Source organism: Hyla sarda, chromosome 4 (assembly GCF_029499605.1).
Source record: "Hyla sarda isolate aHylSar1 chromosome 4, aHylSar1.hap1, whole genome shotgun sequence".
Taxonomy (NCBI): domain Eukaryota; kingdom Metazoa; phylum Chordata; class Amphibia; order Anura; family Hylidae; genus Hyla; species Hyla sarda.
The window spans coordinates 158,927,335-158,944,624 of record NC_079192.1 but is presented as its reverse complement, the minus strand read 5'-3'; the positions used below and the strand labels follow the sequence as shown (position 1 = coordinate 158,944,624).

The 17,290-nt window shown below is 45.5% G+C and overlaps 1 protein-coding gene across 3 annotated transcripts in view; it reads left to right on the top strand.

Moving 5' to 3' along the window:
* APBA2 (amyloid beta precursor protein binding family A member 2) overlaps positions 1 to 17,290 on the top strand; it is a 435,861-nt gene that overhangs the window by 300,437 nt on the left and 118,134 nt on the right. For all 3 annotated transcript variants that reach the window (XM_056572513.1, XM_056572512.1, XM_056572511.1), the window contains one exon: positions 14,118 to 14,263. In XM_056572513.1, coding sequence (XP_056428488.1) covers positions 14,118 to 14,263 — 146 coding nt within the window. The remainder of the gene's footprint in view (positions 1 to 14,117; positions 14,264 to 17,290) is intronic.

The window sequence follows — 17,290 nt, the reverse complement described above, 5'->3', positions numbered from 1 at the left end:
CTGCAACATAAACGTTAAATGTTTTTCCCCACTTGCTCTAGTGTAATGACAAACTAGTTTAGCCCCCAAGTCCAATAGCTGATAAACCAATAAATATTGCCTTTGTCATCTTCACAGGTTATCAGCCCAGAAATTCTTTATTCCCCTGGTAGGCAACAGCATACTGGCCCATAAAGCATTTTAACTATATGCAGATGATTGCACATATACTAAAGCAACATTTTGCTTCTTGCAGACACTGATAGTGAGACATCTGGTTACTACTCAGAAGGGAATAGAAATTTACAAAAGTGGTTATTAATATACATGTATGGCTTTTATGGGGGTTGCAGGGTTGACAACTTATGACTAATTGACAAAAATGTCAGGTATTTAGGGTAATTACTGCAGATGTAATCCGATTTATATAAGTATTCTCAACTTGAATACAGATAAGTGTATATTGAGCATAAATGCTATGATACCAACAGATTCTGAACAATTTTTAGTATTGTTTTGTCCTGTATTTTTTTTTACTGTTCAGTTTATATGAATTAGGGGTGCACGAAAATGAATATTTTGGGCCAAAACCGAAAATTTAGGATGTGCTTGGCCGAAAACCGAATCCGAAAATGGCTTGCCCCGCTCATGAATTTATTTATTTTTTGCTCTATAGTCCAGATGACCCAAAAGTAGTACAACTTCCGGAAGGCCCTGACACAGCCTATTGCTCTGCACCTAACCAAAACCAAAATAAAAACCAGAACTCCCCACATGTTGCACTGTAGTGCAACATGCTGGAAGTTGTGCACACTATACACTTATCAATGCAAAAGGCCTATATATAACTGGTAAGTTTTTTATTTACTACTTTGCTAAGACTTTTATGATAATTATTGGCCAAAAATGGTGCCTTTTCCAAAAGGGAAGTGGGCACTGAAACTTATAGTGTTCCCTGTACTTCTCCCATCACTGTGAATCACACTATAGTGTGCCCTCTCCACTGTGAAGTGTGGACCCCCTACAGTGACTATACAGGGGTCACTAGTCACAGCGGAAGGGACACATGGTTCTTCCTCGAGGTACGCTGTCATGTCGCATCCATTGTGCACAGTGCGCTCCTTCTCAACTCTCCATCCTCTCCAGTACTAGGACTGCAGCCAGATACAGCTCATAGAGTGCAGTCGTCTCCCGGAGTACCGCCTCACGATTCATGGCGACAAGAAGAAGCAGTGTTGCAACGGAGAGAGGAAAAACATGAAAAACATTTGACACTTAATATATAGGCCTTTTGCATTGATAAGCAAATAATTTAAATAGCTTGCATTTGTGCAAATAAATAAGCATTCTTCCTATAAACCGAGTAGATAAAGGCAGGCACAAACATTTGATGCTTAATAAAAATGCTTGTGCATATCTCATTCATTTGTACAGACTGAAAGGATTCACAATAACAGCACAGCTGCATGCAGAGATCATGTATAGTGAAAGACAGAGCCCCTAGGGGTACATTCACACAAGCGGATCCACAGCTTATTTTACGCTGCAGATCCGCCTCTGAAGGACCCCGGCAATACGCCACTACGAGCAGACACTGCTGCGATGTGTACTCTCACACATCGTGGCCGCTCCCCCTGCTCCCTGAGCTAGGCCGAGAGCAGCCACAATGTGTGAGTATACTACGCATGGGCGCATTAACTCGCACATCGCAGTGTGTCTGCTCGTAGTGGTGTATTGCTGCTCCGAGCAGGCACCTGTAAAGGCAACATACAGTGGCCCTTCAGCGGCGGATCCACAGCATAGTACGCGCTGAGGATCTGCTCGTATGAATGTACCCTTACTCTGGATCCAGATCACATATACGTCATTATATATATTGATTACACAAGCGCTGTATCTATATTTGAAATGGAATGCCTTAACTGCAGCTAGACTATAAGCACGCTTCCCTGTATGTTGTGTTATAATTGCGGATAGATCTGTAGAATAATAGTAAGCGTTGGTAGGGACTTACACAGTACAATCGGTGCAATATAATTGCTTTTGCATACCTGATGTCGAAGTGATGTAGAGCTTGTCAAAGGAGAAGATGAAATTGAAGTAGGTGAATATGTATCTAGGAGATCTGTATGACTAAACACGATAGAGACAGTACTGAAGTAAATGTACAGGGTGGGCCATTTATATGGATACACCTTAATAAAATGGGAATGGTTGGTGAAATTAACTTCCTGTTTGTGGCACATTAGTATATGTTAGGGGGGGGGGGGGAAACATTTCAAGATGGGTGGTGACCATGGCGGCCATTTTGAAGTCGGCCATTTTGAATCCAACTTTTGTTTTTTTCAATAGGAAGAGGGTCATGTGACACATCAAAATTATTGGGAATTTCACAAGAAAAACAATGATGGGCTTGGTTTTAACGTAACTCTATTCTTTCATGAGTTATTTACAAGTTTCTGACCACTTATAAAATGTGTTCAATGTGCTGCCCACTGTGTTGAATTGTCAATGCAACCCTCTTCTCCCACTCTTCACACACTGATAGCAACACCGCAGGAGAAATGCTAGCTCAGGCTTCCAGTATCCATAGTTTCAGGTGCTGCAGAATGGGCAAAACAAAAATTGGAACAGGACCCTCAGTTTACGCACTTTGTTCAGTGATGAGGCAAACTTGTATGTGAATGGTGAAGTTAACAAACAAAACCACCGCTATTGGTCTGACACTAACCCTCATTGGATAGATCCCTCCAAGACTGTTGGAACACAAAAATTGATGGTATGGTGTGGTAAATGGGGTACAAAGATAGTGGGGTCATTCTTCATCAATGGAAACCTCAAGGCCACTGGATATGCAAAATTGCTACATGATGATGTGTTTCCCTCTTTATGCACTGAAGCTGGCACGTTCCCTGAGTTTTTCCAGCAAGATGGTGCACCACCACATTTTGGGTATCAGGTCCGAGCATTCCTAGATGAACAGTTTCCTGGAAAGTGGATTGGTCGTTGTGGGCCAGTTGAATGGCCCCCAAGGTCTCCCAATCTGACCCCCTTAGACTTTTATCTTTGGGGTCACCTGAAGGCAATTGTCTATGCTGTGAAGATACAAGATGTGCAGCACCTGAAACTACGGATACTGGAAGCCTGTGCTAGCATTTCTCCTGCGGTGTTGCTATCAGTGTGTGAAGAGTGGGAGAAGAGAGTTGCATTGACAATCCAACACAATGGGCAGCACATTCAACACATTTTATAAGTGGTCAGAAACTTGTAAATAACTCATGAAAGAATAAAGTTACGTTAAAACCAAGCACATCATTGTTTTTCTTGTGAAATTCCCAATAAGTTTGATGTGTGACATGACCCTCTTCCTATTGAAAAAACAAAAGTTGGATTCAAAATGGCCAACTTCAAAATGGCCGCCATGGTCACCACCCATCTTGAGTTCCCCCCTCACATATACTAATGTGCCACAAACAGGAAGTTACTATCACCAACCTTTCCCATTTTATTAAGGTGTATTCATATAAATGGCCCACCCTGTGTATGTACTCAGAGTGCTGCTATACAAGAGAATAAGGTAGGTACATTGATTATAACTGAACCGGAATGCCGCCAAGCACACAGAGCGTCTTGCCAGGTGAATGACTCCTAAAACTAGAGGCTGTCTTCCCAATGCCTTAGCTGCTGGGGCCCTTCGGTTCTCAACACCTCTCCCCAGAACTCAATATACACTGCTCAAAAAAATAAAGGGAACACTAAGATAACACATCCTAGATCCAAATGAATGAACTAATCGTATGAAATACTTTCATCTTTACATAGTTGAATGTGCTGACAACAAAATCACAAAAATCACAAACATTATCAATGGTAATCAAATTTATCAACCCATGGAGTTCTGGATATGGAGTCACACTCAAAATCAAAGTGGAAAACCACACTACAGGCTGATCCAACTTTGATATAATGTCCTTAAAACAAGTCAAAATGACGCTCAGTAGTGTGTGTGGCCTCCACGTGCCCGTATGACCTCCCTACAATGCCTGGGCATTCTCCTGATGAGGTGGCGGATGGTCTCCTGAGGGATGTCCTCCCAGACCTAGATCAAAGCATCCGTCAACTCCTGGACAGTCTGTGGTGCAATGTGGCATTAGTGGATGGAGCGAGACATGATGTCCAAGATGTGCTAAATCGGATACAGGTCTGGGGAACGGGCGGGCCAGTTCATAGCATCAATGCCTTCTTGCAGGAACTGCTGACACACTCCAGCTATGAGAGGTCTAGCATTGTCTTGCATTAGGAGGAACCCAGGGCCAAACGCACCAGCATATGGTCTCACAAGGGGTCTTAGGATCTCATCTCGGTACCTAATGGCAGTCAGGCAAGCACATGGAAGGCTGTGCGGCCCCCCAAAGAAATGCCACCCCACACCATTACTGACCCACCGCCAAACCAGTCATGCTGGAGGATGTTGCAGGATGCAAAACGTTCTCCACGGCGTCTCCAGACTCTGTCACGTCTGTCACATGTGTTCAGTGTGAACCTGCTTTCATCTGTGAAGAGCACAGAGCGCCAGTGGCGAATTAGCCAATCTTGGTGTTCTCTGGCAAATGCCAAATGTCCTGCTTGGTTTTGGGCTGTAATCACAATCCCCACCTGTGGATGTCGGGCCCTTATACCACCCTCATGGAGTCTGTTTCTGACTGTTTGAGTGGACACATGCACATTTGTGGCCTGCTGGAGGTCATATTGCGGGGCTCTGGCAGTGCTCCTCCTGCTCCTTCTTGCACAGCGGTTCTGCTGCTGGGTTGTTGCCCTCTTACGGCCTCCTCTATGTCTCCTGATGTACTGGCCTGTTTCCTGGAAGCGCCTCCATGCTCTGGACACTACGCTGACAGACACAGCAAACTGTCTTGCTACAGCTCACATTGATGTGTCATCCTGGATGAGCTGCACTACCTGAGCCACTTGTGTGGGTTGTAGACTCCGTCTCATGCTACCACTAGAGTGAAAGCACCGCCAGCATTCAAAAGTGACCAAAACATCAGCCAGGAAGCATAGGAACTGAGAGGGGGTCTGTGGTCACCACCTGCAGAACCACTCCTTTATTTGGGATGTCTTGCTAATTGCCTATAATTTCCACCTGTTATCTGGTCCATTTGCACAACAGCATGTCAAATTGAGTGGACAGTGTGATTTCACAGAAGGGTGATTGACTTGGAGTTACATTGTGTTATTTAGGTGTTCCCTTTATTTTCTTGAGCAGTGTACATTGCTATTCTATACAACAGTGTTACCTGTACATATTGTACTCTGTCTCTATATGTGTTTACCTATGTTTCAGGGGAACCCTCTGGCCAGTAGAGTACCCTGTACACGTGGACAGGAGAAAAAACATTAGACATATATAGACATAAAACTGGTGGACTGGGACTTCACAGGATGTTACAGTCCCAACTTAGTTATTTTCATATGTGTAGACTATTTTGATTATACATGGACTAACTATGTGTGGTACATAACTTTAGACATTATATTGTGAGCTAATCTTTCTATCATGCAGGAATTTGTCCTTGTGTCGACCGTTGGGACTCACGCAACAGCACTTTGGGGGAATCTGGAATTCTTGCGTCTTCTGGAGCTCTTGGAACCTCTGAAGCTTCAGCTAACTCTTCCCCGACAAATTTAAGAGTGGGTATTGGTTCAGGGCTGGCTGGACCCAGAGTCGCCGGTGTCTGCACTGGAGAGGCTGGAGACAGAGTTGGTACTCTATAGACTGGTGTATAGGCCTGAGCCAATGGTGTGAAGACTGGGACTAGTGTAGAGATTAGAGTAGGTTGAACCAGCTCCGGGGTTAGGGAGACACAGAAGATTGCAGGCTGAGGTGGAGAAAACATGGGGAAATCCATGGATGGGTGGATTTCCTTGCCTGGGACATAATCTCTCGTAGGTCTGACAGCTGGAGAAGGTGGTGCTGGGAGCACTGGTAGATCTTCTTTCAGACATAACTTGATTCGGTTTCAGTGAACAACTTGTGGCTCATACCCAGGCTTTTGTACTTCGTGTACATCAGATTCCGGATAGGGTACGGCCATCACCGTGTCAGTTTCTGTCTCCCATATAGAGTCTAACTTGTGGGTCCTTGGAAACCTCCTCAGCCAGACCTTATCGCCCAATTGAAGTGGTTTGGCAAAGGCATGATGGTTATAGTCCTGTTTTCTCTGCTGGCCTCACCCATCTTCTTGCTGACAATTTCTTTGGCCTCTTCGATTCTTCTCAGGTGGTCAGAGATCCACTCCAGGGAGGCTTGCGGAGAGTTGTTGAACGGGGCTTGGAGCCCAAATGTTCGGTCTTTAGTTAGCTGCCCATGTCACCCCATCATCAAATAGAAAGGGGTGTACCCCGTACAACAGTGGACTGTGTTATTATAGATCTCCAATAGTTCGGGCAGCAGTCGGGCCATTATTCCTGTCTTGAAACAGAGGCTGCACGCAACATGTGGATAAAGACTTGATTGATGCGCTCACAGAGCCCATTCCCCTGGGGGTGGTAAGCAGTAGTCCGGAGTTTTTTGTAGGTATGGAATTGACACAGCTCTTGGAAGAGTTGGGCCTCGAAGGCTGTTCCACTATCAGTCAGGACAGACTTCGGACACCCAAGGGTTTGTACCCAATTAGAGTAGAACATCTGGGCCGCTGTCTGGGCTGTGAGGTCTTTAACGGGTACAACGACAACCCATTTAGAGTAGTGATTCACCATGGTGAGAGCATAAGTGTACCCGGACCGGGTAGGAGACAACTTGACATGGTCTGGCGCGACTAACGGGTTCACCCTTTCTCTCTGGATGGAATGGAGGGCTGCTCTTGCGTCGTTGCGCACGTTCTTCGTGACATTACAGACAGCACATTCACTGCACCATTACTCAATGTCGCTCCACATTCTGATCCAATAGAATCTTCGCCTGACAGTAGCTTTGGTCTTGTGGACTCCAATGTGTCCCGACTGATCATGGTATGCCTTGAGGACCATCGCCATGTCTCTTTGGGCAACCAGGATTTGATGTCGATCACCAGAGACTGGACCCAAAGAGTTTCGGTGCAACAATCCTTTGTGCACAAACAGTTGTTTCCTTTGTCGCCACAGACGTTTCAACTCATAGTCACATTGGGCCCGGCGTAGACGGGTTGGTAACTTTTTCGCCAGAAGGTAGTCCAACAGATCCCCCATGACTCGACTTTCATCTTGAAGAGTCTTCAAGGTCTATAGGTCTTCCTTAACCTTTTCGGACCTTGGTCGTTGAGGGCAGTCACAACATTCTGGATCACAAACTATTGGTAGAATGGGGGCGTCTCCACATCTTCCGACATGTCTTCGACAGGGGGTTCTTAGCCAGGGGTCATCCTAGACAGTACATCGGCATTGACATTTGACTTGCCGCTTCTGTACTTGATGTTGAAACTGTAATTGGCTAATCACGAAGCCCAACGCTGCTCGATGGCACGCAACTTGGCAGTGTTCAGGTGGATGAATGGGTTATTATCCATGTAGAAAGTAAATGGCATGGAAGCCAAATAGTCCTTGAACTTTTTAGTCACGGACCACACCAGGGTGAGAAGTTCCAACTTGAATGAGCTGTAATTCACGTCGTTCTTCTCTGCTCCTCGCAGGTTACAACTGACATAGGCAATTACTCGCTCTTGCCCTTCCTGGACTTGGGACAGGACAGCTCCCAGACCTTCAAAACTGGCATCAGTATACAGCCAGAACGGCTGACTGTAGTCTGCATGCGCCAGGAAGAGTGGTTCTGTCAGCAGACGTTTGAGAGCTCGGAAAGGCGTCTCTTGCTCTTCGGCTCATTCAACAGGTAGTCTTCCATTGTAGTTCTCCTTCGCCGTACCTTGTAAGAGAGCTGTGAGGACTTCTGCAATCTGTGCGAAGTGGGGAAGGAAATGGCGGTAGTAGCCGGCAAACCCCAGGAAGCTCCTGATATCTTTTACTGTGCGCGGGGTTGCCCAGTTCTTGAAAACTTCTACCTTTTCAGAATTATGTTTGACTCCCTCTGCGCTGACAACATGACCCAAGTAGTAGACCTGAGGTTTGAGCATGTGACACTTTGATATTAAGTCCATGCTTGATGAGGACTTGGAAGACGTCTGACAGGTGGCTATGGTGTTCCTTGTAGGACTTGGAATACACAATGACATTGTTCAGGTACAATAGGACAGCTTTGAAAATTCAGATGGCCCAGGCACCGCTCCATCAAACGCTGAAACATAGCAGGGGCATTGCACGGCCCAAACGGCATACTTTTAAACGCAAACAGTCCCATGGGTGTCATGAAGGTGGTCTTCTCCCAATCCTCCATGGCCATGGGCACTTGCCAATATCCACTGGTTAAGTCTAGGGTGGAGAAGTAAGCAGCCGACCCGAGGATGGTGAGTGACTTCTCGATCCTTGGCAATGGATAAGCGTCCTTGTGTTTGACATTGTTCAATTTCCTGTAGTCTACACAGCAGGTGGTTCCATCCTTTTTCTTGACTAGGACAAGTGGCGCTGTCCAGGGGCTCTGACTTTCCTGGATTACGTCTGCCTCTTTCATATTGGCCATCATATTCTTGACAGTCTGACAGTCACCTGTAAGGATTCGATGCTGAACAAGTCTGCGCGAAGTCTGTGGGGTGCTTGCTGAAAGCCTCATGGTACCTCTTGGCAACATTGATGATTCCATTAACTTGGTCCTTTGGGGTAGTGTCATCTCCAACCTGGAGTTGCGCCCACCAGGGCTCTGGAGGGCTCACACTGGATCCTTCGGCCACTGGGGCTGCACGCTGCCGGGCCACCAGACAATCTGTCACAAGGTCTTTCGACTCTAGGAGGTACAGCTGGGCTACAGGAGTGCATTTGGGCAAGACGGTAGCAGAATCAGACAGGTTTACTAACCGCAATCGGGACTCTCCACTGTTGGTGAGGGGATAATCTTCCATTTGCATAGGTTCCAGCAGGGCTTGATAGTCCCTATTCTTGACTCCGGGACGTCCATGACACCAGATGATGGTCTACATGTTGGGTTGTAAGGTCACCAACGTGATGTCTTGAACTCGTACTCTGCAGATTTTACCTTGCTTGTTGGCAAACTTCTGCTCCGCCTGTAGAACTTTCAAGTGGTGCTGCGCAGCCCACTGGCTTGATGGGGACATATGTGGAAGAGAGGCATACAAGGCATCTAACACTTCAGTGAAACAATTATTCATAATGTTCATCCCCAATATAAACTCAGCAAACCCCTTATCTTTCACATTAGTTACAATCACACCCTGCCCGCTAAGTACATGCTCTCCCAACTGAATGGTTGGCTCCCAGTATCCATGTCTGTAGACTGCTTGCCCATTACCCGCAACTACTCAGAAGTTAACATCATCAGGCTCACACAATAAACTAGCATCCCAATGCTGATACAAAACACTTTTAGGTAGAGTAGACACTTGTGACCCTTTATCTATCAATGCCTCCAACGGTACACCTTCTACAATAACTTTTACATAGGTGCAGGAGGCAACATAAAGTGAGAGTCCTGATTTAGGTAGTTCGGGGATTGGACCTGATGACTGTTTTCCTAAGGGCCGATCTGCTACCTCAGGGAAAATCTGTTTAAATCCCAGAACTGCATTTTCCAATGTCCTATCTTATTACAGTAAGTGCAAAAGGGTCTTTGAGTCCCTGAGGGCCTATTGGGCAGCAGATTGCGGTAATTGAAATTGCGGGGAGCAGGGGCAGGTTTCCTAGGCTGGGGCGGTTCCCAGTCAGATGGAGCGGCCCAGGTGGCAAGCTCCTTCACAGCCTTAGTCAGTTGTTCAATGTCCTGCCTAACACTCTATAAATCTGAGGCTGCGGTGACAGGGAAAGCAGGTGACACTGGGGCAGTGGCTGTTTTGTTGGTGGTATAGGTCTGGCTACCGCCCCTAGTAGCTCATGGACAGGTGGACAGATTTCCTCTAACTTAGTCCTGGACTCAGTCACTTGAAAGCGGGGACTGACAAGTTGGGGTTTTAGACCGCTAACATTCTCAGCTGATCTTTGTCCCACTTATTACGAGCCCCATTAATAAATCTGTCCATTAACACCTTGTTGCCCTGCTCGGTAGTTATACCATCTAATTTTTGGACAGTCTCTAGGGCATTTTGTAGGGCTATGGCATATGCTCTCAAGGTCTCACCTGGCTTCTGTCACCTTTCATACAGCCGGAGACTTACCTCTGATGGAGAATGTGACACAAACACCTGGTACAGTCCTTCAAAGATTTTCTCTACAGTTGCCTTCTCGGAGGCTGGCCAGGTGTGGACTTCCTCTAACGCTGATCTCCGGAGTTGTCCTGTGAGCAATTGCACCTGTTGATTAGGAGGGAAAGAGTAAAACACAAACAAACTCTGGATCCTCTCTTTGAAATCCATCAAGGTGAAGGGGTCTCCATTGTAGGTAGGGAGGACAGGGTTCCCCATGTATACCGGTGCAGACGCTGGAACACCAGGACTGATGCTGACTGCAGGCAGGGCTGGCAAGACCCTGGCTGCTGGGGCAGGTGATGACCTTGCTGCTGGAGATGAAGGGGCGCTGTCTCCTGGTTCATCAGTAGAGCTGGGCTCTGACATCCTGTTGAATTTTGAGTGTGCTGTCACTTTAAGGAAAATAAGGTGCTTTCCCCTTTAAGATGATTGCTGAAGTGCTGCAGTGACTTGGACTTGGCTAATGGGGGTACTGTAATGGATGCTCACTCTCTATTTTGCAGGCACACTGTTGTAAATAGTCTTGCGACCAGACTTGCAGGTACTAATGAGTTACTGCTAACAGGTACTTACACCGGAGACGTAATACTGGCAATCGTTGGTGTCTGCGCTGTGCTGCTGCAGGTGCTTGACAGATAACAGCAGAGCCAAACTTAGCAGCCGGAACCTCCAATATGGCTGCGCCCAGGGAACTTTCTGTTTTGGTTCGGTCGGCAAAGCCTTCCCCTGTGCAACACAGGCGTCACCTGTGCACCAGACTATGTTAACCCTTTCAGGTACCAACTCTCTACAATCCACAATGGCAAATAACAGTCTTTTCTTCACCTCCCACTCTATTTCACAAGTGCCATGAGTAAAACACTTTCCTCTGACAAAGTCCCGTATACTTTCTGGCGCAAACTTTATTAGCATTGGCATGCAATTCTTGCAGACAATACTGGACACAGTTCTGACTAGGGGAAAGGACTTGGCATGAGGCACACACCCGTGTCCTGCTCGTAGGATGCCAAAAGTTGTGGTAACGGGGTGTGATGCAGGGCAGATGGAATTAACCCCTTCTGTTTGTGACGCCAGGGCGGGTTTATCCTCGATACCACCCAAAGGTATACCACTAAATTCTTGGCTAGGCACGGGGGCAATAATGACTCCAACATCAAGCTTTACTGAGGGTAGACAGATGGTAAAGTCTATACAGTTCAGCCAGGGCCCACAGAGGTGACCAGTGACCTTGAGGGCATGCTGGGACTTGTAGTAGGACTGGACAATTTAATGCAGACCACGCTGACTTGACAGTTGTTGACAGGGACTAACTTGATGACTGATGACTGACAAAGCTATGACTGTAGCTTACTTGCAATTGACTGTGGCTGCAAACTGGACTTGAGGCCTCCAATGACTCTGGACAAACACGGTTGAGTTTACGAGTTTTCTGCTACAAGTCTGAGTCACGGCAGATTTTCCAAAACTTAAACTTAGAGTGGGAAACTGTAAAGCCGACCGTGTGCTCTAGCTGTTGCATAACTACAACTTCCAGCATGCCCTTTGGTTGTACATGCTGGGAGTTGTACCTATGCAACAGCAGAAGACACATAGGCCTGCTGCTGTTAGTCCCAGGGTCCCGATCCCAGCGTTGCCGGTGAACAATGATTGGCACCCGCTCTCCAGACCAGGGGCAGAGTGGGCGCTGTCATAACACTGCCCAGCAGGAGCCACAATCATGCCCTTCACCTTAAAAGGGTGGGGGGGGGGGTGTATGTGCCAGGATTCTTGCTTATAAATCAGAGAAGGTCAATTCAAATTCCATAGTAGTATTAGAGTGGGGAAATTGGAATGGCACCGGGGGGGATCAGAGGAGGTCCATTGAAATGCCGTAGTGGTATTAGAGTGGGGCAATTGAAATGGCACAGGGGGGGATTGGAGGGGGTATTGAAATGGCCCAGGGTGGATCAGATGGGGGGATTGAAATGGTACAGGGGGATCATAGGGAGGGGGATTGAAATGGCACATGGGGATCAGAAGGGGATTAAAATGGCACAGGGAGACCAGAGGGGGGGGGATTGAAACTGCATAGGGGGATCTGAGGGGGAGGGGGTAAAATGCACAGGGGGTGGGATCAGTGGAGGGGGATTGAAATGGCATCGGGGGGATCAAAGGGGGGATTTAAATGACATAGGGCCATTGTGTCATTTCATTCTGTCAATGAGCTGTGAATGCTCTTTCAAAACGAATTAGAGCGTACGTTGTCTGAGAAGGTTGCATCTTGACGCAAGGGGGCGTGGCTTGTACACACGTGCAGTCTGTGTGTGGCGCCATCATTTCGGGTCGGGCAGGTGAGCACTGCTGTGTTATCTGGGATGGTGTTGTGCAGATGTTTACATTATAGTAGAAATGGGAATATTGTAGGATTTGTTAGAATGCTAATGGATTACTAATGTGACTCTGCACATGCGCAGTATTGTTTGTGACTCTTTGAGAAGATGACTGCGCTCAGTCAATCACCGACCGCAGTGAAGTCCCGACTCGGCTGGCGATGGTGGAGAGATATATTAACAATCTTCATCGGTGGCGGCGGCTGCTGCTGCATCGGGGATAATGGGATTCTGGCCTGCGCTCTTTACTGAAAAAAACTGGCCATTGCATGGCCGATATTTTTCATACAAAGTTACTGGCAAGGACATTAAAATACTGGCTGCATCAGTAAAATACCAGCTGGGTGGTAAATCTACAAAGAACCAATGACTTGCACCAGTCACCAGAGATGAGCTACCATCCCAATTCAACTTTTCAACTCTTATGAATGAAAGTAACTTTTCACGTAGCCAGGAAGATTGTCACATTCTTATGTTGTTGTGAAAAAGTTGAAAATCTCACACAATTTAGCTTAGAATATATTGAGCTTATCTTGGGACTTTTTCCACCAATATCAGTGCATGGCTTATATTGTGTGCCAATTGAAATCCTTTAGAATTTCCCATTATTTTTGGTATCTTTAATCTCAGATAACCATGTTATTTTCATTCCATTTTTGAGGTATCCTTCTCTCTAAATGTAGATTTAATTTCCTGTTGTCTGCGTTGCTCTTCAGGTCTGATTCAATTTTATCGTCACCTTTAATTTAGTTGAATTTAGCTTTTTGGCAGTGAACTAACTATTGACCTGGGAGGAAATCTGGCATAGAGCAACGGTGAATTCTTGGTTTTACAAACAGATTTGTCCTCAGTTTAACCCCTCTATGCACAAAGCAAAGAATCTAAATTCAGTCTTCGAACAGACCATAGCAAACCGCAAAGTCGCACATTTGTACTCCTTCAGTATATTCGCTATCTGAAATCAACTTTTATCACCATGTGGCAAAGACGCCATCTCTATACAGCAGCCAATTTATACAATATTGTGTGATGAGTATTATTCTTTTTAATACTATAAAACTGGTTTCAAAAAGCCCGGCAAGGTTAAACCATTGCTTTTTTTTAATTATGCTTTAATAAATAATAGGTTTTTATTCATATCTGGTGCCTTGGAAACCCTTTACCTCTCACTGTTACAGAGAGAGAAATGCACATATTGTATGAAAATAACAAACGTTGTCATTTTCTATTATTAATTTATTGCAGAATTTTACAGTGGTTTAACAAAAGATTCTCAAATAATAAGGGGTACTTATTATAACAAATAAAGCAAGCATCACACACATTGTCAACTAAGGACTAAAAGTTAAAGAAAACCTGAAAAGTATGAATTATGTAAAGGAAAAATTAGGAATAAATTGTGTAAAATTTTGAATTATTCTAATCATGCAATTATATCATTTCCAGTATTCTTGTACATAGTGAATTAGACTGGTATTTCTCGTTTCAGTGCCTGGCCCTTGTGAACCAGAGGATCTTATTGATGGAATAATCTTTGCAGCCAATTTCTTAGGCTCCACACAGCTGCTATCGGAACGAAATCCATCGAAAAATATCAGAATGATGCAAGCCCAAGAAGCAGTAAGCCGTGTGAAGGTGAGGGCTTTATTTTATAGGTGTATTTGTGAACCCTGTATAAGTCAGAGTACACTGTTACAATATATTTTGGTCTAGCAATTGCAAATATGGTATATTTACATAGCCTGTTATGCAATGTACAATTATATTTTTCATTAGGCACATGTTTTTATACTTTCTGCAAGGTGCTGGAAACATTCCTTAGAGATTTTGGCATCATGCAGTTGCTGCAGATTTGTTGGCTGCCCATCCATTATATGACTCACCCGTTCCACCACATCTTAAAGGGGTTCTCCCGTGGAAAACATTTTTATTCTTAATCAACTGGTGCCAGAAAGTTAAACAGATTTGTAAATTACTTCTATTAAAAAATCTTAATCCTTCCAGTACATTTTAGGGGCTGTATACTACGGAGGAAATGCTTTTCTTTTTGGATTTATCTTCTGTCCCGATCACAGTGCTCTCTGTTGTCCATTTTAGGAACTGTCCAGAGCAGCATATGTTTACTATGGGAATTTTCTCCTGCTCTGGACAGTTCCTAAAATAGACAGCAGGGGTCAGCAGAGAGCACTGTGGTAGTGACAGAAGAGAAATCCAAAAAGAAAAGCTTTTCCTCTGTAGTATGCAGCCCCTTAAAAGTACAGGAAGGATTAAGATTTTTAATAGAAGTAATTTACAAATCTGTTTAACTTTCTGACACCAGTTGATTTAAAAAAAAAAAAAAAAAAGTTTTCCACAGGTGTACCCCTTTAAAGGAGGACTGTCTATCACAATAATTTATCCCCTAGCTAAAGGATAAGAGATAAGTTTTAGATGGCCGGGGGTCCGCCCGCTGGGACCCCGCTGACAACTTAAAGGGGTATTCCAGGCCAAAACATTTTTTTATATATCAACTGGCTCCAGAAAGTTAAACAGATTTGTAAATTACTTCTATTAAAAAATCTTAATCCTTCCAATAGTTATTAGCTTCTGAAGTTGAGTTGTTGTTTTCTGTCTAACTGCTCTCTGATGATTCACGTCCCAGGAGCTGTGCTGTTCCTATGGGGATATTCTCCCATCATGCACAGCTCCCGGGACGTGACATCATCATTGAGCAGTTAGACAGAAAACTTCAGAAGCTAATAACTATTGGAAGGATTAAGATTTTTTAATAGAAGTAATTTACAAATCTGTTTAACTTTCCGGAGCCAGTTGATATATATAAAAAAAGGTTTTGCCTGGAATACCCCTTTAACGTTAAGACATGACAGTTTAAATGTTAAGTGAACTCCATAAAAATGAAACCTCTCAAAAGTTGCAGCTATGCTATTTTCATTTAAATTTACCCCACAAATCACAATTTTTAGTTTTTGCTGTACATTTTATGGTAAAATTAAATGTGTCTTCACAAAATACAATTGTTCAAGCAAAAAAAAAAAGCCTGTGGATGGAAAAAATTAGTTAATTATATTTCTTAAAAGTTTAGAAGAAAAAAGCAAAAATGCAAAAACGCAAAAAAAAAAAAGCAAATTTACTTTGTTCTTAGGGCAAAATCGGCTGTGTCCTTTACTATTTCTCATTCTTTAACCTCTTCAGGACGCAGGGCGTATGGATATGCCCTGCATTCCGAGTCCTTAAGGACGCAGGGTGTATCCATACGCCCGTGGGAATTCCGGTCCCCACCGCTAGCCGGTTGGGGACCGGAGCCGGATGCCTGCTGAAATCGTTCAGCAGGCATCGCGGCATATCGCCCAGGGGGGTCATTATGTCCCCCCATGTCGGCGATGGCCGCAGATCGCTGGACAATTCAGCCCAGCGATCTGCGGCGATTCCGGGTCAATCGGGTCTCCAGTGACCCGGTGACCCGGAATTACTGGCTGATCGGGGCTGTCTCTGACGGCCCCGAACAGCCATAGCCAGCCACCTCACGATCGCCCTGATTCGTCGGCCGGTTTACCGGCCGACCAATCAGGGCACCTGCTGCGGGTGTCACTCCCGCAACCCGCTCCGCCCCTCTTCCGGAGGACGTGAGCGGGTGCGGGAAGTTGACCCCGGCAGCTCGTGACCCCGATCCCCGGCGTCCCAATTGGGATCGGGGCCCCAGGAGCTGCGGCGAGGGACTGACGTGTGCAGCGGCATGGAGCAGCAGTTGGAGGTGATTGTCAGCTTCCTGCTGTTGCTTAGCAACAGCTCCCAGCATGCAAAAAGAGCATGCTGGGAGCTGTAGTTATGCAACAGCAGGAGGCAGACCACCAGAACTCCCAGCATTCGCTTATGGGCATGCTGGGACTTATAGTTTTGCAACAGCTGGAGACACATTTTTTCTATGGAAAAGTGTATAACTACAACTCCCAGCTTGCACAAACAGCTAAACTGCATGCTGGGAGTTGTAGTGGTGCATCTGCTGGTTGCATAACTACAACTCCCAGCATGGGTCGGTGACTGTCGGTGACTGCTGAGAGTTGTAGTTTTGCAACAGCTGAAGGCACATTGGTTGTGAAATTCAGAGTTTTTTTTACCTAACTCAGTGTTTTACGACCGGTGTGCCTCCAGCTGTTGCAAACTACAACTCCCAGCATGCACCGTACATGCTGGGAGTTGTAGTTTTGCAACAGCTGGAGGCACACTGGTTGTGAAACACTGAGTTAGGTCACAAACTCAGTGATACATAACCAGTGTGCCTACAGCTGTTACAAAACTAAAACTCTCAGCATGTACAGTCTGTCAGCGCATGCTGTAGTTGTTTACAGTAAGTATCCGGCTGCAAGTTTGAGCTGCGGCACATTTTCTGCCGCAGCTCAAACTGCCAGCGAGAAACTACTGTGAACCCCTGCCCGTGCGACTGTACCCTAAAAACACTACACTACACTAACACAAAATAAAATAAAAAGTAAAAAACACTACATATACACATACCCCTACACAGCCCCCCTCCCCTCCCCAATAAAAATGAAAAACGTCTGGTACACCACTGTTTCCAAAACGGAGCCTCCAGCTGTTGCAAAACAACTACTCCCAGTATTACCAGACAGCCACTGACTGTCCAGGCATGCTGGGAATTTTACA